At 40.2% G+C, this 13,598-nt stretch overlaps 1 protein-coding gene across 1 annotated transcript in view; it reads right to left on the bottom strand.

The window, feature by feature from the left end:
- IL1RL2 (interleukin 1 receptor like 2) overlaps window positions 1–13,598 on the bottom strand; it is a gene marked incomplete at its 3' end in the record, with an annotated part of 43,827 nt that overhangs the window by 23,354 nt on the left and 6,875 nt on the right. The window contains exons 4-5 of the mRNA XM_082642788.1: window positions 3,967–4,126; window positions 1,503–1,577 (exon numbers count right to left, since the gene is read on the bottom strand). Coding sequence (XP_082498914.1) covers window positions 1,503–1,577; window positions 3,967–4,126 — 235 coding nt within the window. The remainder of the gene's footprint in view (window positions 1–1,502; window positions 1,578–3,966; window positions 4,127–13,598) is intronic.

Here is a 13,598-nt window from a genome sequence, read left to right as displayed (position 1 = left end):
GGGATTATACCACGTGGTCTGTATAATTTCCTCTTTTGGGTCTCTGAGTTTTTCATAGATGTTTATGAGTACTATCCATTAAATACATTATTCTTAATATATTACTAGAGTATTTTAAATCCTTATTTGACTAGCAAATTTGTCAAAGCCAGAGTATGTTAAAATCTCCCACTATAACTGAAACGATTGTACTGTCTTGTTGTATTGTCCTTGTATTTCTGAGAGTTCAGCTTTATATATTTTATTTTGATGCATGGCTATTTGACACATAAACATTTTTATTTGGGGAAGGATAATTTTTATTAGTATAAAATGATTCAATTTGTCACTTAATTTTTTGCATTGAAAGATATATTATCAGATTGAAAGATTAATATTGTGAATCTGATTTCTTTGTATTTCTATTGTATGCAAATCTTATGCATATCTTGCTTATGCACTGATTTTTAATCTTCTAGGACATGTATTTTTAGATCTGTGTATTTTGAGGAGAGCATATAATTGGATTTTAATATTTGACTCAACCTGAACATCTGCCTTTTTAAAAAAATTTTTTTTATATTTTGGTTGTGTTGGCTCTTTGTTGCTGCATGCAGGCTTCCTCTAGTTGTGGCGAGTGGGGACTACTTTTCGTTGTGGTGCATGGGCTTCTCATTGCAGTGACTTCTCTTGTTGTGGAGCATGGGCTTCTCATTGCAGTGACTTCTCTTGTTGTGGAGCATGGGCTCTAGGCAGGGGGCTTCAGTAGTTGTACAGCGTGGGCTCAGCAGTTGTGGCTCACAGGCTCTAGAGCTCAGGCTCAGTAGATGTGGCGCACGGGCTTAGTTGCCACATGGCATGTGGGATCTTCCCGGACCAGGGCTCGAACCCGTGTCCCCTGTCTTGGCAGGAGGATTCTTAACCACTGCACCACCAGGGAAGTCCCGAGCATCTGTCTTTTAATAAAAACTTTGTTTAATTTATTTTTTCTTTAGAAGGTACTCAACACATTTTTACCTTACTAGTTATTACCTTTAAATTTTAAAAAAATTATTTGAGTCCCTTTTTCTCCACTTAGATCACAAACTGAGGCAGTGTTTATTGATCCCTTCCTATGTAAATAAGGAAAATAACATGATAACTTGCCCTACTCCTTTCATATCCTTCCTAGTGTGAGATAATATAACCCAGGACTCTTGATCAACATTACTTAATAGTAGTTTGATATTACATATCATGTCTTTCAGGAAGTATTTATCTTTGCGTGAACAGATTTACAGTAATCTTTCAGACCCATAGTGATCGCAGCCAGACCTTTCATAGCACAACCTCCCCAGCCTTTTGCTCTGTGATTTTTTATTTTGATACCTCTCCTGATGAATTCAGGTATATCCAAAGCTGGAAACTGGATACACCTGTATGGGATTTGTCTTCATTCCTGAAATTCAAAAACATTCACAAGGATGTGTGGACCTACTGATTCCTGCCCTGAGGATTTCAGTGGCTTCAATAAGTTTACTCACCAAGTTTTACTTCAATTGAATTATTTTTTGGATAAATGATCTTAGGGATTCTTCTTCCATTTCCCACTTTTCCTGCTAAGAAATCAAACCCACATGAAATTGTATTAGAAACATTCCCAACTACTTGAATGAAATAATAACATAAAGAAAACATGGTACTGAGCAGACGTTTGATAAACATTGGTCAAGAAAAAACAAAACTCATGATGTGACAAAATATCACTCCATAAGTGCATAGTTTTCAACCAGAAATAATTGAATTGCTAAGGGGAAAATCTAAAAGCTGGGCTACTAAGAGAGTTCACATCATCATTATATATTTGACATAAATATAAACTGATGAGATTGTGTAATAAATTCCCATTGCCTAGTCATTCAGTACACGTCTTAAGCAGTGGTGATAAGCAAAGCTCTGGCCTGGGTCCTAGGTTCAATTACCGTCTAAAGTTCAATGACTTTGCAAGGTGTAACTCTAAGCTCCAGACCCATATAGGCCATGACCTACTTGACATCTCAAGTCACCAACTACTCAGCTCACCCATGACCAAACTCATGATCTCACTTTTAAATCCAGTTTTCCTCCAGAGTTATCTTTTTTCCTTGAATAGTATCACCATCCAAAAGGCCTAGCTTCCTGGATCTTGCCACATCTCTCACCCCACATTCAATCTGACACCAAGACCTGTGGATTTTACCTCCTAGAATGCCTGGAGTTCATCCACCTGTGCCTACCTGATGTCTCACCTGCATTTCTGCACCTGCCTTCTAACTGCCATTCTTATCTATAGGGATCATTCTGTGCACAGTGGCCACAGTGAGCTCTCAGAAACATATTACACCATGCTACTCTCCTGCTCTCAACTGCTCTGGCTGCTTCCCATTGTCCTTAGGAGAAAATCCATGCTCCCAACATTGGACTGAATGTTCCTACCTAACATTGGCCCCTGACTGCTTCTCCAACCTCTTTACCTACTGTGATCTCCCTTATTCAGCATCATCCCACCACCCTACCTACTTCCCATCCTTCAGACATACCATGGTCTGACTTGTTGTAGGGCCTTCACTTTGGCTGACCCCTCAGTCTAGAAAAATCTCACTCGTTTCAGCAGTTAATGCTTCCTGACCATCAGCATCACTATTATTGGGAAGATTTCCCTGACCCACTTCCTTCTCAACAGATCCTTGTCTGTTTGATATCATATTTTCCTTTCTGCTCAGACTTCAAAGTTCCATCCAAGCAGCGGTCATGGCTGTTTTCCTCACCATCATGTTCTCCCTACCCAGCACAGGACCTGACCTTGATGGGCACTCAGTAAAGGGTCACTAAATTACTGCCTGAAGAAGAATCTCCTACCACTTCCAGCAAAGTTCAGATGGTTACATCCAGATGTTGCAGCAGCCTTCTAAGTGGGCTCCAGGCCTCAAGACCCCCTTCAATTCCTGCTCAAACCATCTTAGGACTGATCTCATCCATCACAAATGCAGCCTCGTGGCTCTGCATTTACACTTATCCAAGGGCTCTTCAGTGCTTCATGGTAAAACCTGCGTATAATCAGCCCCCTTGACCTTTCCCCTGTTTAACTCCATGACTTCAGTTCCCACAACTCCTCAGCTCACAGTTTTTTATGCTCTAACAAAATTACTTTTAGATCCAACATAAACTATCATGGTAGACACTTCCATGCTTTGCCTTAGACACTTCTCTCTGCCCCTCCTCCCCCTTCTTTACTTCTGTAAATCCTGCTCGTCCTTCAAAATTCAGCTGAGAAGACATTTCCTCTTGAAAAGCTTCCAAGACCATTTATTTACTTGCCACCTATGCAGTTACTTCTGATTTTTTTCCTGCTCCCCTGGACACTGTCTATAACACTCTCCTTACCACATAATGTTAAGATGATCCATTTACATTTCTAGCACCACTACAACCAGGCTGAGAGCTTCTCAATACAAGAAAGAATTTTTTTAATTTTTTAATTATAGGTTTTAACAAATTTTGGCATATAACAGATTATAAATAAACATTTATTGCAATGACATAAAATACAGATTATTGGACTCAATGATCTCTTAAGGTATTCTTCATTTTGCCTTTGAAATTCCATCTTATAAAGAATTCCCTCAGAAACCAATGTAAGACTAGAGCATAAGATCATTGAGGTATTCATGTCTGCCCTTTACTGAATACCTATACTTCGCCAGGCACCCTGGGTGCTACTCCATAGACATGATCTCATTTAATTTTCATGAATAAACCAAGAATTTTAGTCTTCCTTTTTTTCAGATGAGAAAACTAAACAGCCCATGCCCTTTCGCCTCACGCTTCCTACCCTCTGATTCTAATAATGACGTGTTTGAGGGACTGCTAACCCTCAGGAAAATCAAGATCGGGAATCCCTTCTGCCCAAAGCCAACCTCTCACACAAAGCCAAGAGGCAGTTAATGTGATGGGTAAGAGTGTACTTACTGATGTTCACAGAAATGCTATTTAAAACAGTGTGCTGCTTCTTTGCATATGTGAGCCTGGCTTGACATGCATAGTTCCCTCCATCCTCTGTCGAGACATTCTTCACTAAAAGCTTTCTGCTCCAAGAAATAAATCGTTCTCCTTCAATCTCTTTACAGTCCTAAATTTAAAAAATATATTTTTCATTTCAAAGAGTATTTTGGGGTATCAGTTACATTCCTAGTTAGCACCATTCCATGAACCATGGGGAGACAAGAAACCTATGTGATCTCTAGACCTTAGGTAATTTACAATCTAATTGAAGACATATGTATATTTATATAAGATATATACATATCTCCCCAGAAAACTGATAAAGAATATTCTACAGGTTACAGTGAGAGCTATAAATAAGAGGTCTACTGGGAGTTGAGAGGAGAGAGGCCTATGAAGGCTGGAAGGAAGACTTTATGGAGAAGGATTGGACCTAGTCCATAAAGGAGTTTGGTAGGAGGATGTGAACAGGCAGGAAGGTCCTCCACATCTCTCAATGGACCACTGTCTAATGGCACCAAGCCCCTTTGCAAGACTGCAAGCCCAGGTGAATAAGGACTGTGTTCTCTGTGTTACAGGTCCAATCACACCTTCCCCACCTATCAGGGGTTGGACTTTGCCGAGGTCCAAAATAACTCTTCACCAACCTTCTATCTGGAGGCCTAAGCAATAGTCAAAGTACGTGGCAAGGTTAAGGGGAGCAGATATCATGTCACTTCTTAAGTCACCCAGGCTTCCACTGCATCAACAAGGAAACAGCCTCACACAAAACCAACTTGAAGGCTGGTTAGTCTCAGGAAGGCCTTTCTCATTGTTCTCCTCAGTTTCCACCCAGAGGGCAAGCCTGACCATTCATCTGTCCTGTCATAAGTTCACATTCTCATGTGAATCATTTTTTCCATCTCAGAGGCCCACTCCTGAACTCTTTCTCAAACCTTTTCCCGTTTCTAAAGGAAGTGCCAATCTACAAAATAACATCAGGGATAATTGAGTCCATTTATTCATTCAAGTATTTTTCTTGCTCTTTGCTAGCATTATGAGAGGCCCTGGTCATGCAGGAATAAGATGCAGTACCTCTCCTCAGAAAGCTCACAATCCTTATAATAAAGAAGACAAACATACAACCCCTAATTATATAAAGATGTAATCACTCAAGTTTTGAGCTCTCTCCTCACTGAGTCAACCATGGTCAGAACTCACTCTCCACCATTGGAACAGTGTGAATGCATCCATCGTGGAAGGTGAAACTCAATAATGCCAAAATGAACATTTGTTTATTTATTTATCATGTGAACAATAACTTTCTAGAAGTCATATTATTTTTTCTGTAAACACCCTATAGGGGAAACCAAATTATAATCAGATAATTGCTTACTGAGTAGAATGGGAATTACTAGTGAGAGTCAGATGCTGATAATATGAGTGATGTTGCCTTCTTTAGAATAGGGACAAACAAAAAGTGTGAGTGTTTGGATTATGGAAACCTCGTTCCTGGGTGGGGTTTGTGTGGGCGCAATCTCTGGGACTCTATTTCTATGCTATGATCATGATCAGTCCCCTTTCTGATTGACTCATTCAAGACATACAAACATTTAATCATATTAAAGTTTAGCCTGGAAAGCTGAAGAGCCATTCTGTCCTTTTTCAGTAACTACAACTGTCTCTATTGTAATCCGCTGCATTATTTTAGAGTTTTAATTCTCAGAAGGCTTTGATTTTTAGTTAAAAATGAGTGGTGATATCTCACTAATAGGATTTTAATTAGTAATATTAGCAGCCAACATTTGAAAATTTTTGTCTTTCTAGCACCAAGAAGAACAATTCTGACCCAGCACGTACAATGGTTCACAGGTACAAAATAGACGAGACCATCCTGGCTAAGCTGTAGTGGTCATAGGAGAGTGATGAAGATGAAACTGGTGAGGGAGTCAGGAGCCCAATCATAGAAAACCATGAAAAGGGGAGGAGCACCTGAAGCTGTCTGTGCAAGGGACCAAGGTGTGCATATTTGCCTTTGAGCACAATCTGTCTGGTTGCTGTGTGGGAAAGGATTAAAGTGGGGCAATCCTAATGACTAGGGAACAATTTAGGAAGTTATTTCCATACACTAAGGCTGAATAGAACATGAACTAAGGCAGTACACTGGGGATAACCAGAAGGGAACAAAAAACAGTGATTTTAAGCAGTTCTAATTCACAGCCTTAGTGACAAATTTGGACTATGGAGAGGGAACAGGACTGGTATGGTCCCAGCTTAGGGATGCAAAAGTGTCCTTAGATAGGATATGGAATGCAAAGAAAATACAGAAGAATGATCAGATTTGAGGTTAAGATAAAAAAGTGGCTCTAGACATGGTGAATCTGGTGAGTTGTGTGATGGGAATGTCTACATGGAATGTATGTTAGGTTGTTGGATGAAGTATCTGGAGATGGGAGAAAGGAGAGTTGGGAGCCAGCTGTGTGCAATGGTCCTATGAGCCTTCCACCTGAATGCAATCAAAGCAAGAACTGAAGATGACCATGGCTGAAACTGGGAACCCCTAAAATCTAAGATCCAAACACAGAGAATGAGAACACAGTAATGATTACTAAGGAAAAGCCAGGGAGTGGGGAGATAAAGAATGAGTAAGTTTCAGAAGGGAGAGAAGATGAAGCTCTCAGCTCATGGGCACGTCCAGCAGTGATGGACACCACAAGAGATCAAGCTCAGGATCAAGATTGGAAATGAATGTTAGATTTGGCAGCTGGGAAGCCAGTAGTAACTCAGCAACTATAGATCGAGTATGGTGGTGGGGCAGAAACCATTGTATTGAGGAGTAATTTGGAATTGAAAAAAAAAAAGGAGACATTCCTGCTTTTCCAAATATGGATACTTCAGAGTCTATGAACATGGATGTTCTAACACCTGAACTTTCTCCTCGGGAACACCTTCAATCTCAAGGACCACCTCTACTCCTATGAGTCTTCAATTCTCCCTGCCATGAGCCAGATTTTGTCATTATCCAGAACTACTCTGTCTCTAAATTCTTAAAAATAAAAATATACCATTCTGGGGAGGACCTTCCAGATGGTGGAGGAGTAAGACATGGAAATCACCTTCCTCCCCACAAATACATCAAAAATACATCTACATGTGGAACAACTCCTAAAGAACAGCTACTGAATGCTGGCAGAAGACCTCAGACTTCCAAAAAGGCAAGAAAATCTCCACATGCTTGGGTAGGGTAAACGAGAAAAGAAAAAACAGAGACAAAAGAATAGGGACGGGACCTGCCCCTTGAGAGGGAGCTGTGAAGGTGGAAAAGTTTCCACACACTAGGAAGCCCCTTCACTGGCGGAGATGGGTGGTGGCAGAGGGAGGAAGCTTTGGAGCCATGGAGGAGAGCGCAGCAATAGGGGAGCAGAGGGCAAAGCGGAGAGATTCCTGCACAGAGGACTGGTGCCAACCAGCACTCACCAGCCTGAGAGGCTTGTCTGCTCACCCGCCGGGGTGGGCGGGGGCTGGGAGCTGAGGCTCGGGCTTCAGAGGTCAGATCCCAGAGAGAGGACTGGGGTTGGCTGCATGAACACAGCCTGAAGGCGGCTAGTGCACCACAGCTAGCTGGGAGGGAGACCGGGAAAAAGTCTGGAACTGCCTATGAGGTGAGAGACCATTGCTTTGGGGTGCTTGAGGAGAGGGGATTCCTTCCCTACTGCCCACAGAAGGCAGAGCACTGCCTAAACGACCTCCAGAGAAGGCGCAAGCCACAGCTATCAGCACGGACACCAGAGACGGACATGAGACGCTAAGGCTGCTGCTGCAGCCACCAACAATCCTGTGTGCAAGCACAGGTCACTATCCACACCACCACGCCCCCCGGGAGCCTGTGTAGCCCACCACTGCCAGGGTTCCATGATCCAGGGACAACTACCCCAGGAGAATACACGCGTGACTCAGGCTGTTGCAACGTTATGCTGGCCTCTGCTGCTGCAGGCTCGCCCTGCATTCCAATTATAACTACCTTACCCCTCCCTCCCCCATGGTCTGAGTGAGCAAGAGCCCCCTAATCAGCTGCTGCTTTAACTCCATCCTGTCTGGGTGGGAACAGATGCCTGAAGGTGACCTACACGCAGAGATGGGGCCAAGACCAAAGCTGAACCCTAGGAGCTGTGCGAACAAAGAAGAGAAAAGGAAATTTCTCTGTCTGGCCACAGGAGCAACGGATTAAATCACCACAATCAACTTGATGTTCCCTGCATCTGTGGAACACCTGAATAAACAACGAATCATCCCAAAATTGAGGGAGTGGACTTTGGGAGCAACTGTAAACTTGAGTTTTACTATCTGTGCCTGATTTGTTTCTGAATTTTATGTTTATCTTAGTTTAGTTTTTAGCCCTTGTTATCACTGGTGGATTTGTTTATTGGTTTGGTGGCTCTCTTCTTTTATTATTATTTTTTTTTTAAATTTTTTAATTTTAATAATTTTTTCATTTATTTATTTTTTTGTCTCACTTTTCTTCTGCGTTGTGTGGCTGACAGGGTCTTGGTGCTCTGGCCTGGTGTCAGGCCTGAGCCCCTGTGGTGGGAATCCCCACAAGGTTAATAGCTGATATTTCAGCAGAAACTCTGCAAGCCAGAAGGGGGTGGCAGACATATTTAAAGTGATGAAAGGGAAAAGCCTACAACTGAGATTACTCTAACCAGCAAGAATCTCATTCAGACTTGATGGAGAAATTAAAACTTTTACAGACAAGCAAAAGTTAAGAGAATTCAGCACCACCAAACCAGCTTTACAACAAATGCTAAAGGAACTTCTCTAGGTGGGAAATACAAGAGAAGGGAAAGACCTACAAAAACAAACCAAGAGCAATTAAGAAAATGGTAATAAGAACACACACACTAATAATTACCTTAAGTGTAAATGGATTAAATGCTCCAAACAAAAGACATACTGTCTGAATGGATACAAAAACAAAACCCATATATATCCTCTCTACAAGAGACACACTTCAGACCTAGGGACACATACAGACTGAAAGTGAGGGGATGGAAAAAGATATTCCATGCAAATGGAAATCAAAAGAAAGCTGGAGTAGCAATTCTCATATCAGACAAAATAGACATTAAAATAAAGATTATTACAAGAGACAAATGACACTACATAATGATCAAGGGATCAATCCAAGAAGAAGATATAACAATTGTAAATATTTATGCACCCAACACAGAAGCACCTCAATACATAAGACAAATGCTAACATCCATAAAAGGGGAAGTTGACAGTAACACAAAAATAGTAGGGGACTTTAACACCTCACTTACACCAATGGACAGATCATCCAAAATGAAAATAAATAAGGAAACACAGCTTTAAATGACACATTAAACAAGATGGACTTAATTGATATTTATAGGACATTCCATCCAAAAACAACAGAATACACTTTCTTCTCCAGTGCGCATGGAACATTCTCCAGGATAGATCATATCTTGGGTCACAAATCAAGCCTTGGTAAATTTAAGAAAATTGAAATCCTATCAAGCATCTTTTCCAACCACAATGCTATGAGACTAGATATCAATTACAGGAAAAAAAACTGTAAAAAATACAAACACATGGAGGCTAAACAAGACACTACTAAATAACTAAGAGATCACTGAAGAAATCAAAGAGGAAATCAAAAAATACCTAGAAACAAATGACAATGAAAACACGATGACCGAAAACCTATGGGATGCAGCAAAAGCAGTTCCAAAAGGGATGTTTATAGCATACCTCAAGAAACAAGAAAAATCTCAAATAAACAACCGAACCTTACAACTAAAGCAATTAGAGAAAGAAGGACAAAAAATACCCAAGGTTAGCAGAAGGAAAGAAATCATAAAGATCAGATCAGAAGTAAATGAAAAATAAATGAAGGAAACAGTTGCAAAGATCAATAAAACTAAAATCAGGTTCTTTGAGAAGATAAACAAAATTGATAAACCATTAGCCAGACTCATCAAGAAAAAAAGAGAGAAGACTCAAGTCAGTAGAATTAGAAATGAAAAAGGACAAGTAACAACGGACACTGCAGAAATACAAAGGATCAAGAAAGATTACTACAAGCAACTATATGCTAGTAAAATGGACAACCTGGAAGAAATGGACAAATTCTTAGAAAAGCACAACTTTCCAAGACTGAACCAGGAAGAAATAGAAAATATGAACAGACCAATCATAAGCACAAAATTGAAACTGTGATTAAAAATCTTCCAACAAACAAAAGCCCTGGACCAGATGGCTTCAAAGGAGAACTCTATCAAACATTTAGAGAAGAGCTAACACCTATCCTTCTCAAACTCTTCCAAAATACAGCAGAGGAAGGAACACTCCCAAACTCATTCTATGAGGCCACCATCACCCTGATACCAAAATCAGACAAAGATGTCACACACACAAAAAAGAAAACCACAGGTCACTATCGCTGATGAACATAGATGCAAAAATCCTCAAGAAAATACTAGCACATTAAAAGGGTCATACACCATGATCAAGTGGGTTCTATCCCAGGAATACAAAGATTCTTCAATATACGCAAATCAATCAATGTGATACACCATATTAACAAATTGAAGGATAAAAACCATATGATCATCTCAGTAGATGCAGGAAAAACTTTTGACAAAATTCAACACCCATTTATAATAAAAACTCTCCAGAAAGTAGGCATAGAGGGAACCTATCTCAGTATAATAAAGGCCATATATGACAAACCCACAGCCAACATCATTCTCAATGGGGAAAAACTGAAACCATTTCCTCTAAGATCAGGAACAAGAAAAGGTTGCCCACTCTCACCACTATTATTCAACATAGTTTTGGAAGTTTTAGCCACAGCAATCAGAGAAGAAAAAGAAATAAAAGGAATCCAAATCAAATAAGAAGTACAACTGTCACTGTTTGCAGATGACATGATACTATACATAGAGAATCCTAAAGATGCTACCAGAAAACTACTAGAGCTAATCAATGAATTTGGTAAAGTCGCAGGGCACAAAATTAATGCACAGAAATCTCTTGCACTCCTATACACTAATGATGAAAAATCTTAAAGAGAAATGTAGGAAACACTGCCACTTACCATTTCAACAAAAAGAATAAAACACCTAGGAATAAACCTACCTAAGGAGACAAAAGACCCGTATGCAGAAACTATAAGACACTGATGAAAGAAATCAAAGACGATACAGACAGATGGAGAGATATACCATGTTCTTGGGTTGGAAGAATCAACATTGTGAAAATGAGTATACTACCCAAAGCAATCTACAGATTCAGTGCAATCCCTATCAAACTACCACTGGCATTTTTCACAGAACTGGAACAAAAAATTTCACAATTTGTATGGAAACACAGAAGACCTCGAATAGCCAAAGCAATCTTGAGAAAGAAAACGGAGCTGGAGGAATCAGGCTTCCTGACTTCAGACTACACTACAAAGCTACAGTAATCAAGACAGTATGGTACTGGCACAAAAACAGAAATATAGATCAATGGAACAGGATAGAAAGCCCAGATATAAACCCATGCACATATGGTCACCTTATATTTGATACAGGAGGCAGGAATGTACAGTGGAGAAAGGACAGCCTCTTCAATAAGTGGTGCTGGGAAAACTCGACAGCTACATGTAAAAGAAAGATATTAGAACACTTCCTAACACTGTATACAAAAATAAATCATATGCCATCACGGCGAGGAGGAGATTATCAACAGAACCAAAAATTATATAAGAATACACCTGTGAAATGCATCCTGTGTATGTGATAGATTGGTATTGAATCTGCATGTTCATCAGTATCTCTGGGACAGTGACAGATGAAAAGGAGATATCAGTGAGGGTCAAGTGCCTGAGGAAGAAGTGCATGGGGGTGTGGAAGCAAGAGTCCAGCCTGATGAGCAGGAGGATGAGCATGTTCCCCAGCACCGTGGTCAGGTACATGCCCAAGAACAGGGCAAAGAACATGCCCTGCTGCTCTGGAAGGGTGGGGAGCCCCAGGAGGAGGAACTCAGACATACTGCTGTGGTTCTCCCTCCTCATGCCGTTCTTATCTCTGCTGGGAATGAATAGAAACTGGAAATGTCAGGAACTTAGACGTACTGAGCACAGCAACTACCATATGGTCACATACTTTCTCCAAGTTGCTGTGTCACTGTACAGAGAAATCTCACTGCATTGCACTCACACGTTGGTGCCTCATCCAGTCTGGTGAGAACAGTGAAATGTGATTTGTCTGAACACTGACAGTCACTTGGAGACATCATTCAAACATCAATGAAAGCAACATCAATCAAACTCTTCAGCTGAAATCAGGAAGAGCTCATTCTTTTTTTAATAGAGTGAAGACACTACGATAGACTTTAGGGGGAGAGTAATAAATAAGACACGGTCCCTTCCATGGCTTTATAGCCAGACAGCTTATGTGTGTGTGTCTGTCTTGCACACACAAATACACACACACACACCACTGAAAGCATTATTGGGAAAGTAATGTGCCATGTACAGAATAAGTGCTGAACACATAAACTCACTTCTTATCATTAGAATGACAAGAAGGAAGGAAGGAAGGAAGGAAGGAAGGAAGGAAGGAAGGAGAAAAGGGAACATTATGGCAGTCCCTCAGAAACTTAAACATAGAATTACCATATGATCCAGAAATTTCACTTCTGATAATATATCCAAAAGAACTGAAAGCAGGGCCAAAGATATATTTGTACACCCATGTTTAAAGCAGCATTATTCACAATAGCCGAATGATGGTAACAATCTGTGTCCATTGAAAAATGAATGGATAAATAAAATGTGATCTATACATGCAATGGAATATTATCCAGCCTTAAAAAGGAAAGAAATCCTGACACATGGTACAACACGGATGAACCTTGAAGCCATTACGCTAAGTAGAATCAGCCAGTCACAGAAGTGTAAATACTGTAAGATTCCACTTATATGAGATTCCTAGAATAGTCAAATTCATAGAGACAAAAAATAGAATGGTGGTTGTCAAGGGCTTATGAGTGGGGAGGAAAATGAGGTGTTATTGTTCAGTGGGTACAGAGTTTCCATCTGGGAAGATAAAAAAGTTCTGGAGGTGGATGGTGGTGATGGTTGTACAACAATGTGAATGTACTTAATGCCACAGAGCTGTACACTGAAAAATCATTGAAATGCTAAATTTTATGTTATACATATTTTAGCACAATAAAAAATTGTTAATTTAGAAAAAATATACCATTCTGATGATAATTTCTTATTATTCCACCTGTTTCATTCTTTTATTTTAACTAAGTAATAATATCTAGTATTTATTTATTAAGTAATTACTATGTACCCACACTGAACTAAGGGCTTAGTGGATAGATTATTTCAATTACTCTTCCAAACAATTCTATGAGGCCATGTCCCCCAGACTGGATTAGTTTCGAAAAAAAAATTCTAGCTCTTTTAAGCAGAAAAGGATTTAAAACAGAATATTAGGTGCTGAAGCACACTGCAGAACTAGTTCACGTGATAACTGCTTCCTCCACCACCATCCTGATGGGGGGAATCGAGACTTTGAGATATACCACCTGCA

The sequence above is a fragment of the Mesoplodon mirus genome (genome assembly GCF_964341445.2).
Source record: "Mesoplodon mirus genome assembly, chromosome: 14".
NCBI classification, from domain to species: domain Eukaryota; kingdom Metazoa; phylum Chordata; class Mammalia; order Artiodactyla; family Ziphiidae; genus Mesoplodon; species Mesoplodon mirus.
This window is presented reverse-complemented; position numbering and strand designations above follow the sequence as displayed.